This window comes from Poecile atricapillus, chromosome 18 (assembly GCF_030490865.1).
Source record: "Poecile atricapillus isolate bPoeAtr1 chromosome 18, bPoeAtr1.hap1, whole genome shotgun sequence".
NCBI classification, from domain to species: domain Eukaryota; kingdom Metazoa; phylum Chordata; class Aves; order Passeriformes; family Paridae; genus Poecile; species Poecile atricapillus.
The window spans coordinates 2,929,418-2,954,493 of NC_081266.1; the positions used below are offsets into that span (position 1 = coordinate 2,929,418).

Here is a 25,076-nt window from a genome sequence, read left to right on the forward strand (position 1 = left end):
ATGACCCAATGACCCATCACCTCTGTGATGCACTGTGGCATTTTCTAACCAATCACCTACTCTTACCCAAAAACCTCTAGAAGAAGAAAATGAAAAAGAAAGAAGGAAAAGAAACAACATTCTAAATCCTCCATCTTGCCTTCTGCTTCCTAAATTAACTTAAACTCTAAACTTTTTCACCCAGTGACTTAAGAAAACTCTCTGATCTACACACTCACACTTTTAGCTTTTTCCATCTAACTTTAACAGTTGTTTTCATGTATCACCATGAAAACATGCTCATAAATTTCATATTGCATGAAATTCAGTGTTTTTCTGGATCTTAGAACTAAATATCAGAAACAAGGGCCCACACTCTGTGTCTCAGCCTCCAACAGAACCTCCTCAAATTCAGGAGACATTGAACACTCTTGCTCAGAGCTTAAATGGACAAGGCTCTTCACTTGAATGTTGTGTTTTTGACTGGAGCAAGAATAAATGCTTAGCATTTAATTTACCGAAGCTTCTAGACTTTTAAGAACATTTCTGGATCTAGAAGTATTAATTTAAAGAAAATGAACCAACTTGTGTTATATTTAAGACAGAAAAATATGCAGCAGAATAGTGTAAATTAAGCCATAAAATAGATTTAAGCAAAGGACTGGAAATTGGTCTGTAGCAACTTTCTTCAGGCAGGTCTAAAGTCCACAGTCAAAAGAAGGGCACATTTCTGTTGTTCTCTGTACCCTCTTTATCAAGTCCTTCATTTTGTATGATGAAATTTAACCAACTGTAGCATCATGGTACCTATATCATACTACTCCTCTCAGTGGAAATAGTCACATAATTGCAATTAATCAGACAATTAAGCACTTTGTTGAACTGGGACTTAAACAGAGGAGCCAGAAAAGAGCTGAAGGCAAAATCGAGCCTATGCATTTTAATCTCTTTCTTCCCATGAATACTTCATGGGAAATAACAGGTTGTTTTGAAAGAACCTGCATTTTAAGCACAGTTTGTCCCATAATCTGTATCACACATTTGGCAGCCTATGTAACTTTGATAACAGAAAATAAATTATTGCACACCAAATACCAAAATGTTAATTATGTTTTTCATTGGCTTCATATAAATCCAGATTTTGTAATGGATTTAGGCATATGGAACTACAGCCCAGGGGCTGAAACAACAGCTTGGTTCTTTCAGGGTTTGCAGATCATAGAAGGCATGTTGTGGATGTGTCTTTAAAATGACCTTTTGATGGAAAAAGGAAGAATAAACTATAGCTGCTCAGTGAATACATACAGCATTGGATGATAATTACTAAAGGAACTGGTCTGAGCAAGAATATATTAGCAGATAATGTTAATTATTGAAGAAAGAACAACAGAATAAATTTGCATGTAGATGTTAATATGGAAAGCAATGGTATTAAATCTATGTAATACAGTACCTGAAGCAATCACATTTATTTTATGGACTTGAAAAACTGATGAACAAGAAGGTGACTTCTTACTGCAGATGCGCTTCAGGCATTACTTCATTAACAATACAAGAATGAATAATAAATACTTCAAATAAGCTGCGCTTCTCATATCTGTCTCTAATGACTATGTAATTAAAGTGAGTTGAAAAAGGGAAGTCTTGTGTGAAATATAGTTCTTAAATAAAATTAATATCTTCAGTGAGCTGGCAATTGCTTTCTTCTCAAAAATAATCACAGGGATTTGTAAAAGATATTTACTAATGAACTCGTAAGAATTGGAAACAAAAACTCACTTTTTCTCATCTGTTGAATGCTATAAAGCAAGAAAAACAGCATAAGGAAACTCGATGGCTTGGAACATGCCTGATTCTAAAGAGAAGTTATCTATGACATTTGCTTCAAGATCAATGGAGTCAATGGTACATAAAGGACAACACAGCTGTTCCAGGCATGTACAGGAGTGTTTACTTCTCTGTGAGTTTCTCAGAGGAAATCCTATTAACAGTATCTTCATTGCAGGGTAAAACTCACAAAACTCTACAAATATCCCCCCTGACCCACCAAGAAATGTGTTCATCTTTGCTTTGATTATCTTGTTTCAGAAACAGTTTCTATCTGAAACTAAAGACGTTTATTGAAACTTTTTTTTTCTTTTTTAACCGATACCAGTCTCTAGGAGGTTTAGCTGCCAATTCCCCACTCCAAGAGAAGTGGCTTGTAGCGTATTTATTTTTCTTAACCTTTAGAGGAACTTGGACTCTTTCAGCCATTGAATTCCCATAGTGGGATATGTTCCTCAGTATACTCTCCTGTCCCAACAGAACCCTAAATTAAACATTAAACAAGGGAAATAAATGTGAGTAGGTGGACAAAAATGAGCCACATGAAATGGGCAGTTCACCATGTGCCCAGGTAGAATGACTGAGGATTAATGCCAAAAGGAGCCCGTGTGACAATCTCCAGCCATGAACATGAATGACTGTGAACACTTACTCATAGTTTCAGCTTAGTTAAATGTGTAGGATTTAGTATGGCCTGATCAATTTATTTGGGTTAAAGTCTAACTCCTTGGTGGGCTGGTTGTGTCTCAGAAGTCAGGTAAGAGTAAAATTACATGAGCAGCACCATACTCAATATTTTATCTTCCTCAGGCCTCTAAACCTGTGTTTAAGAATAAACAAAATATATTTAAGAAAAAGCAATGAACAGCTGAATAAGCAAAGACCTTTGATCCTTTGCTTTCTGCCAGTGAAGATGAGCACACCTAAAAAGCTGTAGGCTTGCCAGGGGCTGCTGCACTGATCTGTCATCTGTCATCTGTGATCTGTGGAGGTAGATCTTGAATCTTTGCAGAGAAGAAAGCTGTCATACATGAGAACACAGCAGCGTGCTTGAGGATGTAGGTTTGTAATTCTAAACTTCAACCAGGATGGAAAATTTCTTGTTTCTTAATTCTTTTTCATTTTGTGAAAGAAACTTGCATCAGCTATCAAAGAGTTTCATCTGGGATCATGGCTGCCTTGCACACGTACAATATATTATATATATTAATTATATATTTATATATATTATTATAATTATGTTAATCCCTGCCTCAGGTTTTAAGAGCCAACTATTGTTGTCTCTAATTTAATCTAGATGCTGTCCATCCCTTTAATAATGTGTCTCAGGATATTTTCTGGGCATTAATTTAAGGATGTGTAGTAGTTCCTTTTTCCATTCAAGAATAATGGACTACATTAATGATCTAATATGGCATGGGTAATTTTTTATTTTTATTATTATTATTATTATTATTATTATTATTATTATTATTATTATTATTATTGTCTCTTGTTCCCTTAGTTTTGTATGGTGGCAATCCCAAAGTCGTACTGTAACAAACATGTCTCATAACTTTGGAGAATCCCAGGATATTATGCTTTGAATAGCTCAAAATAGGGTTTTTTTTTTTGAAATAGTGACTTTTTTAAACCACTCCACATTTTTTATAACTCTGCAGCTTTCATTAAAAAGGACTATAAAAACCAATATTTGGCCAGGAATGGCATACTGACATACAGACTTAGAAAATATCCTGCACTTGGCATGTAATAAATCTGCTTTTTCAGATTTATTGGAACATTTTAAACCATTCTTACTGTAGAAGGGAAAATAATCCTTGAATTTAGTCTTACTATAGCTGCAGCATCACGGTGTTGGTTGTTTGAGCTCAGTGAGAGAGACACTTGACAGAAGGTTCTTTGGATTTCCTTCATTTTTATTTCCTCTGTTTTAAAATCATATTTTCTTTTCTTTCTCACAGTTTGGAAAGGAATGGGAATTTAGGCATACAGTGGAGATTTCAGTACAGACTACAGGCTGGAAGACATACAAGCAAGGTGTTTTGTTTTACAAAAATTGTCTTTTCTGTTCCATGAATGAAGCAAAGAAAGAATTTTTGAAAAATGTAGAGAGGAAAACATTAATTTCTTCTGGTGACTAGGAATATTGATAGACTTTGCTTTCTGCCAACAGATAACTGGAGTCTTTATTGCCTGTTACAGATTTATCTATCTATTCTGAAACAAAAAATAAATTAGTTTATAATTCCACATATATATTTGAAAATGTAACCATTAAGCTTGTTTCACTGTTTTCATTTTGATAGGTTTTCCACCTGCTGTAGTGGCAGCAAAACATGAAGCAAACTTTAAAATGAACATTAAATATTCAGTCCAAATGCTGTCTTTTCATTTTAATGCAGCTATAAGCTGACAATGAAGTCCAAGCTAAACTCTAATGTTACTGGCATAGTAAAAATGATCATTTTCTTTACAGCAACAGTTAATGACAGATTCAAAATTACTATCAGAAATGAAAAATTTGAGCCAGTTTGCCTCAGGTGCATTTGTACCAACTTGGTGATTCCAATGAGTCTGCAAACCTGAAAATGGAGGAGCAGAGTTTTAACAAAATTCCCATTTTATTTTGAAAGAGAATTACATCTCTATCCAAAGCTATTCTGAACTTATGGAGCGGGTGATCTTCTCCCTGTAAAAAAGATCCATGGCCACTCAGGATCAAGAAGAACCAAAAGATACCTGATGATATAAAAAATGTATTTTTGCAGGCACAAAGCAAGCCTTTACCAGCAGTGGAGCTATAACTGTAAATAGGACAGAGCTTCAATTCCAGGTGTGCTGAACTCCTTACTGCAATGGAAAACTTGAATTTTTGTTTTTGTTGTATATATAAATATACATATATTATACATGTCAATCCTTCATTAAATTTTAAAATACAGGGAACTGAAAAAAAAATAAAAGAGAGGGGTTCACAAGCAGCTGTAAGAATGTGAATGGTTTTCAATGCATTAGAGAGAACAGGAGGCAATTTCAGGAATAAAAATAATGAAAGTTGGCATATTCCCTATGCAACAAAAAATCACTTACAGACAAAAAAGGGAGCAGTTGCAACTAAGTCTCAAAGACATTCAGAGCCATAAAAATGTATAAATAAAAGTTCAGTGAAGTTTTCCATGGAGTTGTACACCTTCAGGTGCTTCTCATAATGTTTATTCTTCCTCAAATTTCCACTTTCCAAAAATAAAAAAATTAAATAAAAATAAAATAAAATAAAATATATAAAATAAAATAAAATATTAAAAATAAAGTAAAATAAAATAAAATATTAAAAATAAAGTAAAATAAAATAAAATAAAATAAAATAAAGTAAAATAAAATAAAATAAAATAAAATAAAATAAAATAAAATAAAATAAAATAAAATAAAATAAAATAAAATAAAATAAAATAAAATAAAATAAAATAAAATAAAATAAAATAAAATAAAATAAAATAAAATAAAATAAAATAAAATAAATCAAAGCCCATCCTGGAGAATGTAGAGGGAAAATTGGCAAAGCCTGTTTTGTAATTACCTTCTTCAAATTAATTTCATAGCATTGCAAAAAATGAGTAGGCATTTTCAGTGAGATCAGAACATTTATTCTGCTGAAATTTCATCCTTCTGAGCAGCTTTTGTTACAAATTCTGGTTTCATAGATCCCCTCTTTTCTAGAGAAAGGAAATTGAAAGAAAATGAGAAGTTCGTAAAGGTAGACTGATAGACTGATACTACAATATTAAATGCTTTTTATTATTGCACTCTTTGCTACAGTTTTTCTATATAGAAACAGCATTTAAAGTTGAGAGAATTTAATTCTACAGAACAAAACAATGTATTGCAAAATCATATCACATAAGGGATTGATCTGGTGGAATAAATATTGAAACTGAAAGTCATTTAACTGTTCCATCTTTTTCATCATTCTTTGTTGTTCCCTATTATTTGTTCATGCTCAATATTTGTGAAAAAAGTGATTTTTTTCCAATCCAGAATTTCTAGTGTTATATCTGTTTCTGTGAGCACTTACATCTATGGCCAAAATTTCTTCTATTTTCTGGTACTGCAGATATAAAGATATAAACTACACTCCCAATAAGCCATCTTCACTATAGCAGCCCTGGATTGTATAACATTTTTAATAAAATTACTCCTACTTTCAATAAAGAAATAATCACTTATTCAACCAAATTTCATGTAAAGACAGCTGCTTGTTCATTGAATGGTCTCCAGCAGGAAATAGGCACTAAAGGGTTGGATTGGTGTTGGATGGATCTCAGTAGCAGCTGTGGGGTGAAAAGAGAATGACCCAAAGGTAATGCAGCTCTCTTTGAAGAACGGAGGGAGCACAGAAAATGCTCTCTGTGCTCCATCTTTCTCTCTATTCAACTGCATTGGTTTCCCTGAGATATTAATTATCATATCCAGATACACAGAGAAAGGAACCTCAGAGGGCAGTAAGTATGCAAAATCTTCATTTGTCATCAGAAGAGTAATCTGAAGATGCCCATTTTTACACAGTTTTTTCTCCTTGAAACCATATCAATGCATAGTTCTTTATGACATTTTAAAACCAAGACAATGAGAGCAATCATGGCCAGTCAGCAGTGAATCTATAAAGCCACAAATGAGTATTTACAAAAGGGTGTGTTTGACCCATGTGGCACTGCAATTCCCACCAGCTGTGATGAACAACAGCAAAATCTTATGCTTACAATAAAAACATCTAATATGTGCAAGAATAATGCTTGAATGTTTACACCTTTTTTTTTTTAAAGTGTAGTATTTACAGTAGTTCTTGCAATTAAACTTTGTTTCTGTTGAAACTCTAATTAAAAGTTATGTTCACAGAAAACAGCAAGGATGGTAGGCATTTGTAATAATCTGTGATAAATGTTAGGAAATAATCACTATCATAGTTTGAAAGTAAACCAAAATCACATGCATTCCTTTGACCTTTGTAATAAATACTGGGAGAGGGGAATATAATTTCTTTTTTCTTTAATGCTGCAACACCCAGCCTACATCCCTGGTCAGTCCTGAAATATCTTCTGCACTAGCTATAAGAAATTTATTCCTCCAGTGTCCTGATCTTCTCTTTGTTCATGTATCTATATAAGGGATTCAGAGATATATGCACAAGCAAAGCCTGAAGGCTGAATTTACAAGGTTTCAGTAGCAATGAAAAAAAAAATCTAGATATAATGTCCCAATGTCTTTGCTGATCTTCCTTACTAGATTCCTTATAATCAATGGTTCATTTGGTGTGAAATTACAAAAGTGAATATAATTTTGGTTAAAACTGCGAAGGAAAGTAAGAATTTGCTTGCTATCTCAGCTGGAGCACTGTGCTGCCTTTGACATTTTGACCATTCCTGGTAAAGTACTTAAAAAGTACATGAAGAAAGTGAAAAAAAAAAAACCCAAACAAATTATTTCCAGTCACAGCAGACCTGAATTATTTTTAAAGTGGTGATTGACTGATGGAAGTCTCTGTACTCTCCTGAGTGATCCAGAAATAAATCAATTAAACAACTCCGTTTTGTCTTTTTTCCCCATTTTTTATTTAGGCCATCGTATCAAAGCTGGTATTTCAGTAAGCATTGAGGCACTTCAGCACTGGAGACCTTGGTGTTCAGATGCTGATTGTTCCATAGTTTATTCCACTTCATAAAAGTGTGAGTAACAGGGAATTCCTCGACAGATTTTCGCCCCATATATCCTCTGACAAAACCTGAATGTTTTCCAGAATGTCAATACAAAACTTGGTGTCCTCAGCTTTCACAAGTTTCATAAAATCTGTGGCAAACTGCCTTTGGTCTGTCACATTTCGAGTCTCACTCAGGCTTGCTGACAGCTACACGGAAGCTGGCAACTTCGAAGCAGTTTGCCTGGGGAAGAATTCCTGTAAAACGAGTGGGAAATGGAGTCAGGGTGTAAGTCCAGCCTGATTTCCAAGGGCTGTCCCAGTGATTTGAAGGCTGATACTGGTGTGCCTCAAAGCAGGACATGGACAGCTGCTCTTGCCCAGGCTGGTTTTGAGGACAGAGAAGTTCCCAGCAGGAAAGTGGGAGCTTGGGTGGCCTCCCAGCACTTTGGTTTGGGTGGGCACAATGCTGGGAGCACTCGTTCCCTGGTGTTTCTTGGCACTCCCCACCATTCCCTGAGCCTGCTGAATCCCCTCGGCTTCCCCACGTTTCCCTCCTCTCACTGCAGCCCTTTTTGCACCCTGACCACCCCTTGATCACACCCTCCCTTCGGCCCTTCTGTCACTGCTCTCTGGGACTTTGAGGACAGAGCAGAAATCTCTTCCTGCACACCTTGGGGCCTGCTGCATTCTCAGAGGGCAGAATGCAAGGATGTTCTAGAGTATGAGGAAAGGGAAGCACAATCTTCTTAGGTTTAATGAAATTAAACTTTTCCCCCTTATCCCCTCCATTAAAAGGCAATTTAATTGGCCAGAATCTTCCTTAACTTGACGTCTCATATGTGGTTTTGGAATACAATTCAGAATGATTTCAAGAATGGGAATGTTGATTTAAAGGGTTGCATGAGGCTGCTTGAAAAAATGCAAATAAATTTTGATGAAGACCATTTAAAACATATTTTCAAGGTAAGGTGTATGTACATTAAGCAATTAATGGTTTAGAAGTTCAGTTACACACATCATATGTTTGCTGATTTTTTTCAAGTTAATTTTTTGGGAAATGTATTTCAAGCTAGTGTGGTGTGCAAAATCAGCAAAGAATTTTCCTCCTCCAGGTCTTTCATGTCTGTGTAAAATAGATAACCCAGGGTTTGAATTTGAATCATGAGCCTTTAGATTGGAAGGTATCTCTAAGATCACTGAGTCCAACCATTAATACATTGAAAAGTCCACCTCTAAAACTTGTCCCTAAGCACCACATCTACAAGTATTTAAGTATTTTCGAGGAATGGTGACGCAGACACTTCCCTGGACAGCCTGTTCCAATGCTTGACAACACTTTCAGTGAAGAAATTTTTCCTAATAGCCTGGCACAACTTGAGTCCACTCCTGCTTGTCCTACTGCTTGTTACTCGGAGAGACTGACACCCACATAACTCTGTCTTTTTGTCTTTTCTCCACAACAAATTAGTGTAAGATGGAAAATATGTTGGTTTGGATTCCCAGGTTTTTTTTTGTAACATGTCTGCACTTGAGAAAAGTTAAAGCATTCTGGTTTCATCCTATTCAGCTTCTCTGGTCAAGCTAATGAGCCCAGACATGTCTGTCTGATTCTGGACAGAGCCATGAGAGCAATCTTCTCAAAATCCTCTTTCCAGGAGGACAATTGGGATTTCTCTGAGCTGTCCAGGCTTTAGATCCAGCACACATTCATTCCTTTCTCCACTATACCTCTCCTGTAATATTTAAGAGGTGTGCCTGAATGGATGGGAATCGCTCTCTAACTCCCTGGGAATGGATTTGGCCTTGAGAGGTGGCAGTTTTTAAGATATTTCTGTGAAGATGACATGATACAGCTAGAAGCTGGACTTAAGTTCATTTAGTGTAGGCAAGCAAACTACTGCCAAGCAGATCTTGTCTCAGTGAGCAAATACTAACAAATGAGTACTGGATACATATTTTCTTCATGTAATGACTCAAAATATCTAAGATTTTCCCTTTTACATAATTTCCCCCCCCTCCAAAAAACCAGCTGTCTGGTAATGCTGTTTCCCTAAGGGAATGAAAACAAGTGTATATATATATATATATATATATATATAAATACATGTATATTTACTTACTTTCACCTTTATAGATATGATTCTTTTGAGAATGTTGACAAATTTTGTCCTGATTTGGCAGAGACAATTAACTATGGCAAGTCAGAAAGGTCATAAGAAGGAAGGCACTAAGCTTTCCTCACCCTGTCTTCCTCTCTCATTGTTTGCCTTCTCAAACCAAGGTAGAACCAGCAGCATGAGCTCAACCCTGGCTGAAGAGGCTTCCTGTGGTTTTTTGAACTTTCACTGCATGGAGAAAGTTTCAAAGCTAGAGGATCTCTTGAGAACTTAAAGATATTTCTCGTTGTTTCCTCTATCTTCCCCCTACTTTGGTTTCTGGCAGGAATGTGAGAGATGGTCAGCTGTGGGAAGAGAAAAGGAGATTTGAGGGAAGTGACCTGCAAAGAAGAAGTCTGATCTAGTTGTATTTAACAACATATTATACCCAATAGCCTGATCTAGTTATTTATAGCAGTACTGTTAGGTGCCCTATGCTATTTGAGAAAGATTTACAGGGGTTCAGTAGTTTGGGGGGTTCAAATATTTCATCAGCTAAATAATATGTAAAAATCCAAAGCATTCTGGATGTTACTGACATCTTTGTAATTAACTGCACATCAGCAGTTAATCTAATGGTTATACATAGCAAAATACATTTTATAGAAAGCTAATTTTAAGGAATAATCAGCTTTTTTTCTTGTCTGTTCTCTTTGAGCTTATTTTACTGTAATACTCTTTTGAGCAGTATCAGAATTATGAACATTAAGGTTTTAAGGAATAATAAATTTTCATATAATTTCTCTCAAGACTTTGTCTCTTCTTTTTCTGAACAGCAAAAAATTTGATGTGCATTAATAAAAATAGGAATGATAAAAATCTACCCCAAAAATTTACAATATCTTTTTATAGTGACATGATTTTTATCACTTTAATTTGAAGAGTTCTTTTGTGTAGTATTATTGCCTGTATTTCACCAGGAGGCAGCTAAAATAGAAACTTTACTTTTTTGTCCAGCTTCTCTTTGTGCCAGTAACTAAGTGAACATCCTCCAAGTCCTGATAGACTGTTTATTTTCAAAAGAAGTTGGTATTTTCTTTTCCTGCTTAATGGTTATAAGCAAATTTGCAGCACTGTTAAGAACATTAAAAATTGGATGGAAGAAATCAACCTTAGATGGGGAATTTCTCAGCAGTAATGAAATGTGTATAATTAGCATTTGTACAGAAATATTTTCTTGCTGGTGATTTCTGTTAATAATGATCATTATTATTCTCTTTTGCAAACTCAAAGCAAACACTGAAGTACTCATTTGTAAGATTTTTTCACTAGAACTCCTCATGAAATTTAATTTTGTACTCGTTTCAGTTATTTAATATATTTTTACTCCTATTGTACTTATTCAGAAGTGCAGAAAGAACTTTACTGCATAGGAAGGAACTGGCACCAGATCTTTAAACTTTTAGCTTTCATGGTATGGCTTCAAAACCAATCTAATTTAGCAGTAATCCAATCTCTTGATCAAAGAGCAGCCAGAGCTCAAGTAAGCAATTTCCTGCTTCTAGACATTTCTGTGGAAGCCAAAGCAGCCATAGTAAGGGCCATGTTTGGATGTTTGGATGCTGGAACGTGGTGTCTTTGGCATCTCAGTTTAAGGAGCCAACAACTGAGAATTTTCATCAGTTTACAGTCATAAGCACTGAGGCAGTGGATTGCCATTTGTGATTTTTGTGAGCAATTTTGTCAGAAGATTTCTCTTGATTTGGCAGGTTTTAAGCAAAAATCAGGCTAAAATGTTAGAAACATTTATATTTCTATATTGATATTAATTAATTAATCAGTACATAATTAACTAATATATAACATATATACAATATACAGCATATAGCATATACTATATTTTATATTATATATTAATAAATAATATTAATATACATAGTATATAGTATATAGTTTATATAATAGAATATATGTTATATATTATTATATATATGCTATTATATCTTAATATACGTATTACATATTATATCTTATTATGGTTATATTATATTATATTATATTATATTATATTATATTAATATTTTAATATATTTATATTTATATTTATATTTATATTTATATTTATATTTATATTTATATTTATATTTATATTTATATTTATATTTATATAGAAATGCAATTTATATTTATATATTATATATATTATATTTATATTTTTATATATTATGTTTATATATATGCAAGACATATATTTATTTCTATGCTTATTTTTATATATGTGCAGTTACTTATTTTAAGTAGAAAATTTTAAAGGAAAAATAGAATTGTTAAACCTGTGAAAAATATAAAAAGCAGAAATGGCAAAAAAGTATTATTCTTCTCAAATTCTTTTGGCCTTTTAACTTTTCTAGTGGCTTTTATACTGAAACACAGTAATTAATTACTATGCTAACATTTTGTAAGCTGTATGGAAACAAACTTACAATTCAAGAATTCTGAAAGTGTGAATAATTAATCTAAGTTAAACATTCTGGCTTGTTAAGATTAGAACATGGTGTCATAGGTTATTACAAAATATCTTGTCTTCAAACTTGAATATTGTTTCATTGTGAAACAATAAACTTCGTTTATTGAAGTGTTGGAAGGTTTGTATTTCTTGGTAATTTGGTCATCCTTATTTCATTTTTAAGATTACTGGTTGCTGATTTTGTATGCAAATTTGACTGACAGTATTTACAATATGGTGTAAATAGCTGTTGGAGAGGTATTATACTAAATATATTTTCCACTTGATAAGTTTTATGCTGCACATTTATTTTAATGCGTAGCATTTTAAAGATTTTCTACAATGTGTTTGAATATTAAAAATGCATTAAATCTAAATTTATTGCACTTATTTAGATGCTAATTGTGTCATATGGTCCATTTTACTTTATATAAAATATTTGTAGCACACAAAGTGTCATCTTAAAGTTGAGGAGTGTAATCTGATTGTAATCACTGTTGCCTGAGGATTCTTCTATGATGCTCACTCTTATGGTCAGTTATAAAAGAGTGTTTGGTGCATAATTTGTATAATTGCATGTTGTTTCATTAATTTCTTTTTTTTTTTTTAATATATTTTGGTTGCTTTTTTCCCTCAGAAAACTGTGGACAAACAGTCAGGAAATATTATTAGCATGGACGACTTCAGAGCAATTTATCGAGCTCTTGTACACAGGCCTGAATTTGAAGAACTATTCAAGGCTTACTCGACAGATGGCAAAATTCTACCTGACAGCCAGCTCCTTAAATTTCTTATAAAAGAACAATTTCAAACTGAAGCTAATGAAACAACTGCCTTAGAAATTATTATGAAGTATGAACCCATTGATGAAGGTATGTACAGTTTAACTATTTGATATCTAGCTCTTATTTCTCGTGCTTCTCTCAATGACTGTGTTGTCCTAAACCTCATATATTTATTTCTTTAAAAGCATGTCTTTTCATCTATTTATTATGTTTTCTTCCTGTGTTTTAATTTCTTTTCATGGTGCCCTCCTTTCTCTGCTCTGTTCTTTTTTCTGTCATTTCTTTATCTTTTTATTTCTAGTCCTTTTATAAATTCTGTTCTTCAGCTCATTACAAACCATTTTCAATTTGTTTTTCTTAAAGTCCATATCTGCCATTTTTCTTCTCTGCTCGTTACACTGTCTTCTCTTCCTTGAGTCACTTAGTGAAAATTCAAGGCCTCAGACAAGACTTTTATGTCCTTCTGACTTCCTTGCAGGAGCACTGTGGAAAATTTTTGTAGGTGCCTGGTCACCTTTTGTGAATCACTAGAATGCTGAGATGAGGAGGGCTTCATAAATCTGTAACATGTTCTTCACCTATTTAAAGGTGCCTCAAGTTGGGGTGTAACACTTCTGCTGAGCGTCACTGATTTCAACTTGTGGCAAAATTTACAGCTAGGAAAAGGATAGAACTGCATTTTGCTGCAAGCTGTTATTTTATTCAGTGGAATATGTTCAATTCTTTTGTTTCCTTGGTTCCCAGTCGTTGAAAATGGGTGGAATTGATAAGTGGTTAAGAAAAACAAACCCAAGGGGAAAATATTTCTTCTGGGATAATAGCACTGGATTTTCTATGCTGACCTGTGGTGGAAGAAGAAAATGGAAAATGCCACTTTTTCAATGAGAAACAGAAGAACATTGGGTGTTTCATTTAGAGGCACTTACTGTCCAGTAATAAAAACATGTGACTCCTTATGCCTTTACTCTTTAAGGTTGCCTTTCAAATTTGACTGTATTTTATTAAACATATTCTGCTCTTTCAGAGGAGCTAATGTTTACTAATTGTTCAAATTACCAGCTTAAAAGGTTCCTTTTATTTTGTGTTACCTGTTTTGATGGGAAAGTTAAAATCTATAGCATAGTTAAACAATGAATAATCTTCAGTCCATTAGAAAACACCTTTAAAAATATCAACTGAAGTTTCTATAGGTTTAATTTAATGTCTGGTTCAAATTTCAGATGCTGAGACAAATTCTTGTTTGTTTCTTCACCTGTGATAAATTTGTTTGTCTTGTTATTGGAAATAATCTCGCTGAACAAAATAACCTCTGTATTGTTCATGCTCCTTTGAGTGAATTCATACTCCCACTCAAACATATTTATTGAAAAGTTCCAGTTATGATTGACATGAGAGATGATTCATATGGTATTGTGATAGACCATTTTGTGTAAGTGTCGTTCTGAATTTGCTACAGAACATTATTCATCAGGATGATCTGTTGGACTCATCTGTCACCCTTGCCCTCCCTGTGTCTTACAAAAAGGGAAAAGGCCAGGCTTTGACATTTGATTGACAGGTTTGCTAATAGTAATGACCATTCTCTCATAAATGTGATAGCACTGCTATGTCAAGATTAGGATGAAAACAATGACTACATTTTACATATAATTTAAATAAATCCATTTATAGCATCCAGTGCATCCCTAACATTTCTGCAGAGAGATTTTCAAAGCTATCAAGCCAGATAACTTTGAATTTACTCTCTGTAGGTACTGTAGCTAGCTCAGGACAGTATGGAATAAACTAATCTTTCATTCTTGTTATACAATTTAGATGCCTAATGTCAAAATACTACACTAACAGGTTTTTTCACGTGTGTGCTAAAACCTTGCATTTTTGGTAGAAAGAGCCATTTCTATGGAATTGATCACAAAATATGTGATTCACACCTGACAGTTGTGTCTTACTAAAACCCAAATGACAGTTTTATTCTTCCCAAACATTCCATTATCTTCCCATTTTACTATTAGCTTTGAATAGAAGACTCAACTCATTAAATGAGATTAAAGAAAACATGCTAACTAAATAATTTTTTTTAAGCTTGGTATATAGGTCTTTTTTAAAAAAAAAATACTTCTCATTTACATGGATAGAATTAGAGGCACAGTGAGGATAAGAAAGTGCATCCCAGTATTATTTACAATGTAGAGCCATTCAAGGACTCTATTCCTGCCTATTTTCCTGCTAGGCAATACAAAAACAGGGCAAAAATGCAATCCTGTCTTAAAAAAAACAGCTTGCTTTGTAAATAACAATATAAGCCTGGTGCATCTGTCAGACAAGGACTTTGACTAATCCAGAATGTATTTGTGAAGCAAAAAAAAAACATTCGCAGTTTATTCCTAGTGCACACAGTCGTGAAGGTTTTTTTTGGATTTTTGATGTATGTGAGACAGAGCTGAATGTGGAGCACAAATTTACAGAAGAGAGCAGTTGATCCCATTGGCCAAGGTAAATCAAACTTAATAAAAGAGACATCTCTGCCAAACTCCCACAGATTTCATAAAAAATCATGTGAAGTAAGAAAGATGGCTTAAAAATCTCAACTAAGACAATGGCTATGGCTGGATTTGTGAGACACAATATATCAGATTATGAAAAGATGTGTAAAGGTCTAGTCTCAGGGAAAATTTTCAAGACAAGGTGATTATGAGATATAAACCCTTAGAAAACTGAACTGCTGTTCAGATAGATACTTTATTCCAGGCTGCACCAGTTGTAAGTGTGGGTAAGGGAGAAAAAGCCTCCCTAGAATATAAACTGAGACTAGAAAAGAATTAAGTGTATTATAACTTTAGTCAAGGAAATACTTCTCTCTTTACTGTTCCCTTAGAGCATGAATGTTTCATACTGATGTAGTCAAATTTCATAGTATGAAATTCCATCTGATGATGTTTCTGCCTTTTAATGACTGAAAGATTCCTCCTTCCATTATAGCAGAGTAAAACCCTTGTCTGTGATTGCAAGTATTTCTCATGAGTTCACCCCTAAAATTCCCAGCAAATGTATCTGTACCCACTCCACTCTCTCTGTCCCAAGTACCATAGACATTTAATTACTCATTTAGCTCTCTGGAAGCAAAGAGCACTCACATACATTTAAAAACATGGGAAACATCTCTCTCTCCACATTTCCTAGTCTCACATTCCGTTCAGGCTCTTCTCCTCCCCACTCCTGAGTCTCTATTTCAGTCCAGACACCTCTCCCAGACCCTGGCAGGGCTGCAGGTTGTACTCAGTCCCTTCAGGAGGAAATGGGTCTTGCAGGAGGCTCTGGCCAGTGCAGAGTGATTTCTTGCTTGGTTTGTCTGCCTCATTGTGGGTACTCTAAAGGCCTTCAGGGCAACAAACATCTTGTGATAGTTTTCCATTTTTTCTTTCTGAAGAGAAACACTTTCAAAGAAATTCCAAGGTAAATAAGAAAAAGGAATGTAATAAACTCTAAAAGTAATGTATAATGTAATCCAAGTTTTACAAATACACAGGTTATATCCATAATTCCTCTCTGATATGACAGTATTTGTATATATGGCAGAGCTGGAGTTTACCCTAACAGGAGGAATGAGAAAAATAATTTTGTCTTAAATCAGATTTAAAAAAACCCCAAACAATATAAAGGAATATTGTTAATAAAATGAATTGTACACTATCCAAAAGAGGAGGGCAAGACAAAAGAAATCATTGAACTTTGTGAACAAAAAGAGGCAACGAGAAGGCAGAAATCTTTTCTTGCCTTCCCTTTCTACAACAAATGGATATGTGTGTGCACACTAACTACTGCTAAAAGGTCCTAATGGAGAAAAAGACTGAAGTTCCTCCAGGGGAGAAATGTAAGGTCTTGATGAAAGTCTTTTCACTGTGGAATAGTTATGGAGATGAATTCCCATTTCCTTTAATGTAGAAGCAGAAAATGTCTGTAAGTGGTCAGAAAATAGCATGGCTGGGCTATTCCTCAGAAATGTAAGCTCTGTAAAAATACAAAGATTTTTAGTCTGTTGATTGGAGACATGAGCTGAATGTTTTACTGAAGTCTATGAGCTTACATATTGACTAAAAAAACAATGTTAGATGTTCATTTTTTGGGGATTATGGTCATTAGCATATTTGCCTGAACATTAATTTCTCTTGAGAATATTGCAGTTAACTTTTGTCGATGACAAGAACAGCCAGGAAAACATCATAAATAATTCAGAAAAAAAAAGCAAGACTTTGAAAAGCCAGTATTTTTTCACTAATTTAATAAATAAATGCAGAAAAGGTAGAACATAAAAGATGTACACACACACACACACACAAATAGTTACTAGCTCTATTTGTAATTGCTCAGAGAAATATATAGACCATGAAAAATAAAATAATCCAAAATGAAATCCAGACAGTTCATGTAATTCATTAGAGGCAAAACATTCAGGATGAGTGTATTCTGTTTTGAGTAATGTGAAAAAATTCAAAATGTTTTTTAAAGATCCAGACAGTAGAAATTTAATCCAGTTGTTACAAGTATAGAACAATATACCACGTGCATGTGGATAAATCTATAGGATTCACTTTTCAAGAGTCATCAAGGCTGCAAGAAGTCATCCTGCAAATCTCTCAGCTAAAAGAAGACCAAAGAAATTCCCGATGCAATAAGTACAGTCGGTTCTGTAATATTATTAATATTATTAATCTAAGATAGTCAAAAATATGGATGGAACAGGGTAGGACCTTCTTAAATGATGTAATCAGGTCAGTGAAGACAGGTTGACAAATCCAAGTTCTTAGAAAATTGTAACAAGCTTGACTAATACAAGTCAAAGGTTACTTTTGAAAACAGGGGGGAAATGAATGATGAATTGAAAGACTGGAAAAGATCAAATGTAATATTTGTTTTAGAAAGGGAACATCTAAAGAACTAGTCACTGTCAGTGACTAGAAAAAAAAAATGGAGAAAATAATAAATACGTAAACCCTTCTAAGATGGTAAAAGTGAGTTGCAGTTTGTCAGGACATTCCATGAAGAAATAGTATCCTGTTTTCTCCTATGAAAGATTAACAATACAGATGGATAGCAGAAAAACGAAAATAATCAGAAATCTGAAACAGAAAATGCCCTGGATTGGATTTTTTTTTGAGGAAAGGAGTGGAAAGTGGGAAGTGCAAAAGCAGTGTTCATAGGAGAAAAAGTGTGAAAAAAGAGGAGAGGAATAATACCAAACAGAACAAATATTTTGGACAGCAAGGAAGTTTCAGGGTAAATTTCTGTTTCCTAAATATGAAAAATTTCCCATCAAGGTTATTTAGGTGTTGAAATGGTTTTATTGGGTTGTCTGTGGATTCTTCATCAGTGGAAGACTGGAAGAATAACTTCAGAAAGACTTCTGTTAGGAATAAGTTGTTGGGTGAATGCATGTTTGATGTATGGATGCCCTTCTGTTTTTCTTTATCATTGTAAAACATTGCAAGTTTTCTAGTTCAAAGACCTGTGTAATTGAGAAACAATTATTTTCTGTAAATTCTCATCCAGGTGTAAAACTTCCAGTCTGTCACACACCAAAGATCGATAATTGCAATTCTAACTTCTACATTCTGATTCTTATATTGCAGTAAGAATTACCAGGGCAGAAAAGGGGGTTTTCCTACAGGTATTTCCAGTCCCCAAGTTTGTATACATCGACTTCTAAACTATTATTAACATAAAATAATCTTGGATTATTTACTTATTGTTAACTACTAGCCTTACGGTGACAATAAAATTATTTTAGAGTAAGAACTGAGCAAAATCCCTCACTAATTCAAACTATATTTTGAAGCAAATCTAACTTTTGAGATTATATCATTTGTAAAATGACTGCATTACAAACATGACATTGAGAGCAGTAGCTGGCAGTGTAATGGCTCTGTTTGCCATTAAATCAGTCAAAACCAAAACAAATGGGATGACTATCACTGGTATGGACTCAATTAGTTCATTTTGTTATAAATATAGTAGTGTAATAGGCTTGATTTGCAATTCATCTGTGTAGACAGTTATTTCTTTGGTTGCAATGCTATTTTTATTTCAAATATTTCTAAACATGATTTGATCAATATTTATTTGGAATTTTCCACCCCTGGCGAAGACATTTGGTGCTAGAAGTCATAGTTTCTGCAAGATTATATTGAGAATTTCTGACTTTTTAGAGAACAATCCTGGTTCTTTTAAAAGAGAAGATTCCCTTAACACGTTGTCTGGCATGTTACTTTCCAAAGTAAATGACAAATATTTTATTTATATTTAATTAGGACTACCGAAAATTCTTCTTAGTGCTGTCCATAGAAGAATAAAAGTGTCAAAACACATTTTTTTCCTCTCAGAAGTTTGAACCACAGCAATTCAGCTCCAGAGTCACACGTATCTGATGTTTGTGTTATTTATACATTTGGTATGAATTTTAAAATTGCAGGAAAGCATTGTGCTGTATAACCTTTAGCAGTGTTCAGAATTGGCTATTAAAAATTTCAGAAAGTGCATCAGAGTTGCTTCACAACAGAGATTTCTTTTTTTTTCCTTTTGTTTTTGTTCAGTGAGGAAGAAAAGGCAGTTGTCATTTGAAGGATTTATAAGATACATGAACTCAGACGAATGTTCAATATTTAAAAGCCAGCACAAGACCGTCTATCAAGATATGAACCAGCCATTATGTGACTATTTTATTTCATCTTCTCACAACACCTACTTGATAGCTGACCAGCTAATGGGACCCAGTCACTTATGGGGCTATACCAGGTATATAGACATAAATTTTTAATATTTTAACTTTCTTTGGCTTTTTTTTTTTTTTTTTAATTAATGCTAAGTCACATACAATCCTACTTGGAAATAAGGGACAAAGCCATCAAAGATACAAGTTGAAATGAGAGTGGTATTTTATTTTGTGTGTACACTTTTCAATATATTTGCCAAACCATCTGTTCATAGTCTGGAAGCAATCTATTTTTTTCACTTACATCTCAGAAAATCAACCTTGCAGCAAATGAAATCTATAGTATATTGTACAGTACACGATTAAATCAGTTTTTAATCTCAACACGCCATGCAAAAAATAAATAACTCCCTGAAAGAAATGTAAAATTCCTGGGCAAGCTGTGATCTGTTCAATGTAGAAGATGTGTGTTGGAGTATGTCTGTGTCAAGGATATCTGTGTTCAGTGCATGTTGCAGTGTGGGCAGGTTAGAAACAACAAAAACAACAAAACATGGGCATTCAAGTAGGCAGCAGGGAGAGGAACCTGTGCAGTGTGTGACTCCAAGAGGATGATGACCAGGATGCCTTATTGCCAAGACAGGGAAGAGAGAAATTAATTGTGTAGTAAATGCAACTCTGAGAGGGCAGGATGTATTAAGAATTAGGAGGAGATGTGTCCAGAATTATTTGTACTACTTTAATGAAGAGAAAGCAGCAGGAATCATCATCTTTCTGAACACTTTTTAATTTTTTTTTTGGTTGCTCTCTTGATGTTCTTTAGTGACTTGCAACCATCAGAAACAGTACTGAATTTCTAACAGTATTTAAAATTCCATTAAATTAATGCTGCATTGCTGAAAGTAATTGCAAAGAAGGTATAACCCCCTCTCTCTTTATCTCCTATATGTGTGAGGAAAATGCTAAAATCAGCTAAAGGCATATTTGACATATTGTTAATGTGTGAAAAGCAGGATGTAAAAGACAGATTGGTAATTAAGTAAAACAGTTTATAAGAAATGTTTCAGTTAGTTGCAAGTCAAATATTAGAAACCTAAGAATTTAAGGGATGACACTAACATATTCAGATTAAAGCAGTAAAGTCAGGGTGTCTTAGAAACTTTAGCACTCTTAGAAATGTGGTCTGGGGAGAGGAACTGTTTTATGTAAAGACCAAGTGCAACCTGATTCTCCAAGTACTATAGATTTTTAAATATAGTGATCCCCAAAATTCTAAGCAAGTTTGGAATAGTAGCACAAAATAGCATTTAAAATATTTATTCTTTTATTTTAAGTAGCAATTTGCCTTTGTTCCAAAATTCCTTAATTGAAATCTTTGATTTTTAGCCTTTTAAGGAAGATAATGCAGGTAATCCCATATTCTTTAAAGGTCTAATAAAGTTTATTAAATAACACACACCTAAAATAGGCAGAAACAGAAAGTATGTCTGTCTCATATAATTCTGTAGGATTTCTATTTATGGTGAAAATGAGGTGTTTTTTCTGTAATTAATCCCTGTGCTTGTAATCAGAAACACAGCAACTTGTATAAAAAAGTTTGCTATCTTTCTTTTGGCTGTAAAATTGTTTCTCTTGTTCTTCTGAAGTGCTCTGTTAAAAGGATGCCGTTGCCTGGAGATTGACTGCTGGGATGGCACCAACAATGAACCTATTGTGTATCATGGTCACACTTTAACAAGCAAAATTCCATTTCGCTCTGTAATTCATGTGATTGACAAGTATGCATTTATGGTACGTACAGATCTGTGTGTGTATACATGAGTTGGTTAGAATGGGATGGTGGCTTTAACTAAGTGGGGACATAGCTCTTGTAAATTCTCCAGGGTAAAAAAATGCAACTGAGCAATGGGTATTTTAAAAATTAATTGCAGAGCAATTGTGCTATTTGTTCTTAATGTAGTTTAAAATCTAGTTAAAGGAATCATAATCTTTTTTCCTGATAATTTATATAAACCAAACTTAGTGCAAAGGATTCAGGTGATCTCACTCAGCTTGTTAGGTGGAATTCTCACCTGACATAATTTAAACAAGGACTGAATATATATTGAAGACCTAGTTCCGAATTTTTCTGATGTTTTCCTCCTTCTTTATATCTTTTAAAGGTTTTTTTCTCACTTATTCTTCTGCTGCTATGAGTCTGTCTTGTATCCTCTGTGTGAATTTATAAAATAGACAAAAATATTAGATAATAGATGAGTTTGAGACTTTGTTTTCCATTTCCTCTCTTTTGATTTTGAATGTTGACACTGATAAATGTTAGCAGCTACTGATGTTTTTTGGTCAGGTGACCCATCAGAGCAAAGTTCCTTTTACCTATCTCTGGAAAAACACTGAAATCTGGAGAGGTTTTGCACTGTCTCAGGCTTTTGTATAAGCTTCTGGTGAAACTCCTGCTCAAAGGAAGTGCTGAATGACTATTAAGATAAATCTCAGAATCAGGCCAGCATTATGTGTATGAATATATACATCCACGATCATAAATTTATGTGGATTTTCATGCATATGTATTTATAGCCTTCTCAGTGTTAATCAAAGCTGTGTTTTTTTCTGTTTTCTATATAAAACTTAATTAATCTCTGATTTTAAAAGTGAAATTAAAAACATGATTTTATTCCACTGTTTTTCAAAACCCACTGGATAAAACTTTTCTCTTCTTGCTAACACACAGCATATTGTGCTTAACTCTAATTCAAACTTCAGTTCTCAAGCCCAAGTGCCAATGAGATGATAAAATCACAACAGGTCATGGTTGGTACCAGCTGTCCATGCAGGCTGAGCTTTGCTTCTCTTAAAAGTCAATAGCAAGTGCTCAGGAGACAAATGTAAAGACAGGAAAAACATAAAATGGTGTTTTCCTTATTGACAATTTAGGCTCTGCCTGAGCAAAGATTTCATTCAGACTATATTTTTGGTATCCACCAGTATTATTGGCAACTTATGAGATTTACTTATAAGTCTAGATGGATGCATTTCTTTTGAGTTCTTCTCTAATTTTTACTAATTTTCTCTTTTTCACCTTTTAGCTTTAATTTTTACTCAATTACCCTTGCTTGAGTAGTGTGATGAGAAAAGTGTATACTGTCCCTAGAAAAGTTTGTGGTATTATCAAAAAAAAAAAATATCCATAGCTTGTTCATGTAAAGGAAATAATTTCTGAACAAGCTTTGGGGAGACTATCAAAGCCTTGATAGACTATTTAAAAAGTAGTCAAAAAATCTGTCATAAACTAAAGCAAAAGACATTTAATTCTGATTTATGTTGTCAATTTTAATTTTAGAATCTGATTTTATCTTTTAAAACCAAAACAAAGCAGTCCTTTTTTCATATATGTCTAGCTCTGTTTTAACTTTCTGAAGGTGCATTTCTTTTTTCTTCTTCAATTGTGCTTTCTTTTTTCCACAAATGTTACCTGTTTTATTGTGTTACTAACCTGGAACAAGTGATCTATATTCTGAAGTTTTTGAAAATGAATGTAAATACAGATGGCCAAGGGGAATTTTGTAAGACATTTTGGAAAAACAATTATTCATATTTTTATTTATTAATAATAAAATCCTAAAATTATATTTCCAGTCATCTGCCTATCCAGTTATACTGTCTCTGGAGAACCACTGCAGCCCTAAACAGCAGGAAGTAATGGCAGACTGCTTGAAAAGTATTCTGGGTGACAAACTTCTCACTACACCAATTGTTGGTGCAGTAGATATGACTGAACTGCCTTCTCCTGAGGTAATAAATTTTCATTTTTCTCTGTGAAAGAAATGGAAATAATGGTGGGGTTCTTCATTATTTTTTTTTTTTTTCAATCCTCTGGGACTGAATTTATGGATCACATCTGGTGTCAGAAATAGACTTCAGGTAGTAACAAAAATATTTAAACTGCACCAAAAAACCACATGAAAATGTATCAGTTATCTGCTGATTTATTTTTTTGTTGCTTAAATTGAAGGAAATTCCTGAAATTTAAACATGTTATTGAAATGGAAACCTGAGCCTACATTTTTTGTCAATAACAGTGATGATGGAGGTTTTTTTTGGTCCTCTGCTACTGCAAAGCCATTCTCTTTCTCAGTGTGTTTCTCCCTCAGACAGCGTTTCTCAGCGGATGGCCCGAGACCCCTGGGACATGAAGTCAGAAAAGGCAATTAGATGGGTGTTGAAAATTTTATTGCAAACTAAAACAAATACATTTCCTTTGTTCCAGTCTTTGCACATAATTTTCTTTCAAGGACAAAAACTTTTTTCAAGTCTTTTGTAGCACAAATACGTGCACACATACAAAATACTTATTTCAGCTTCTCGCTGTTGCCAGTATATATATTTTATTCTTTTTTTTTTGCAGTAGCTAAAAAAAAGCAAATGAAAATGTGGGAAGGAAGCACTGTCATAAGGAAAAACAACACACAAAAAGTGTTTAAAATAATTTTTTAAGGATTTCTCAAGGAAAAATATTTTTGAAGTGATCTGTCCAAGAAGATGTGCTGAAGTATTACCGTACTCTTATATTTCCATGACAATCTTGTAATATTTAATGTTCATGTTTCTCCACCCTTTTTTTTTTTTATTGTAGCAATATATTTTTTTGCATCATGGTTTCCAACATAATTTTGAAGCCTTGAAAACTGTTTTTTCAATTAGGAAAAAATCTAAACTCTATCAAACAGGAGGGCTTGTTGTAAAGCTTCTCAAATCACGGCTGGATTCAGTGTAGGAGATGTGCAAGGATCATATGTCCTCTGAAGCAAGCACAAAATCAGTGAAATGGAATCACTGAATCACACACTTAAAAATATTAATTTCTATGATATATGTCCCTTACCATATGGTTACTGTGATACAGGGAGTTCATACTTCATATTTCCACAGCTTAGTTTTCATGAGTCAGCTCTGTAGAGTTTTGCCTGAAAATGGATTGCTGGGTCTATGTATGGAAATGCTGTCAGCTGAGATTAATTCTCCTGAGCTTTTAACATATTAAAGTATTGTGAGACATATTTCCCATCTGTGCAAGGTGTAAGGATTACCTAAATAACGCCACTGTCGTCACCTGATTACAAAAGTTTTAATTCAGAAAATTATTATCTTGAGAATGAACACAAATGAGGATCTTCTCTGTTTCTCCTAGGTTTTCTGATCATGCATGTAAGAAAAGTCAGTAGGACTTTACTTAGCAATGGAAATATGTAGCTATGACTGAATTTGTAAATTCAGTTATAAGCTTGACTTTGGCTGGCATCTTTTTGAAGAGCCAAAAAAGGAGTTTAGTGACATCACATCTTTAAAGCTTGGGACCTTGTGCATTTTCAAGGCCTGGGTAAATTCATTGTCATTTGAGAAAACCAAATTCTGAATTTAGTCTTCAGACTGCTTTACTCAAGCTGTGCAAAAGAGATGTTACAGAACCACAAATGATGAATTTGAA

General features: G+C 33.8%; 2 protein-coding genes across 2 annotated transcripts in view; one reads left to right on the plus strand and one right to left on the minus strand.

Moving 5' to 3' along the window:
* Positions 1 to 7,430: 7,430 nt before the first annotated feature.
* On the minus strand, positions 7,431 to 8,011 carry CAPZA3 (capping actin protein of muscle Z-line subunit alpha 3). The gene is given in 4 exon segments (XM_058852789.1): positions 7,431 to 7,546; positions 7,549 to 7,697; positions 7,699 to 7,873; positions 7,876 to 8,011. Coding segments are annotated over 4 exon segments (576 nt in total).
* Positions 8,012 to 8,401: 390 nt separating this feature from the next.
* Positions 8,402 to 25,076, plus strand: part of PLCZ1 (phospholipase C zeta 1) — a 38,961-nt gene continuing 22,286 nt past the window's right edge. Inside the window, exons 1-5 of the mRNA XM_058852790.1 lie at positions 8,402 to 8,464; positions 12,741 to 12,975; positions 19,476 to 19,677; positions 21,241 to 21,385; positions 23,228 to 23,383. Coding sequence (XP_058708773.1) covers positions 8,402 to 8,464; positions 12,741 to 12,975; positions 19,476 to 19,677; positions 21,241 to 21,385; positions 23,228 to 23,383 — 801 coding nt within the window. The remainder of the gene's footprint in view (positions 8,465 to 12,740; positions 12,976 to 19,475; positions 19,678 to 21,240; positions 21,386 to 23,227; positions 23,384 to 25,076) is intronic.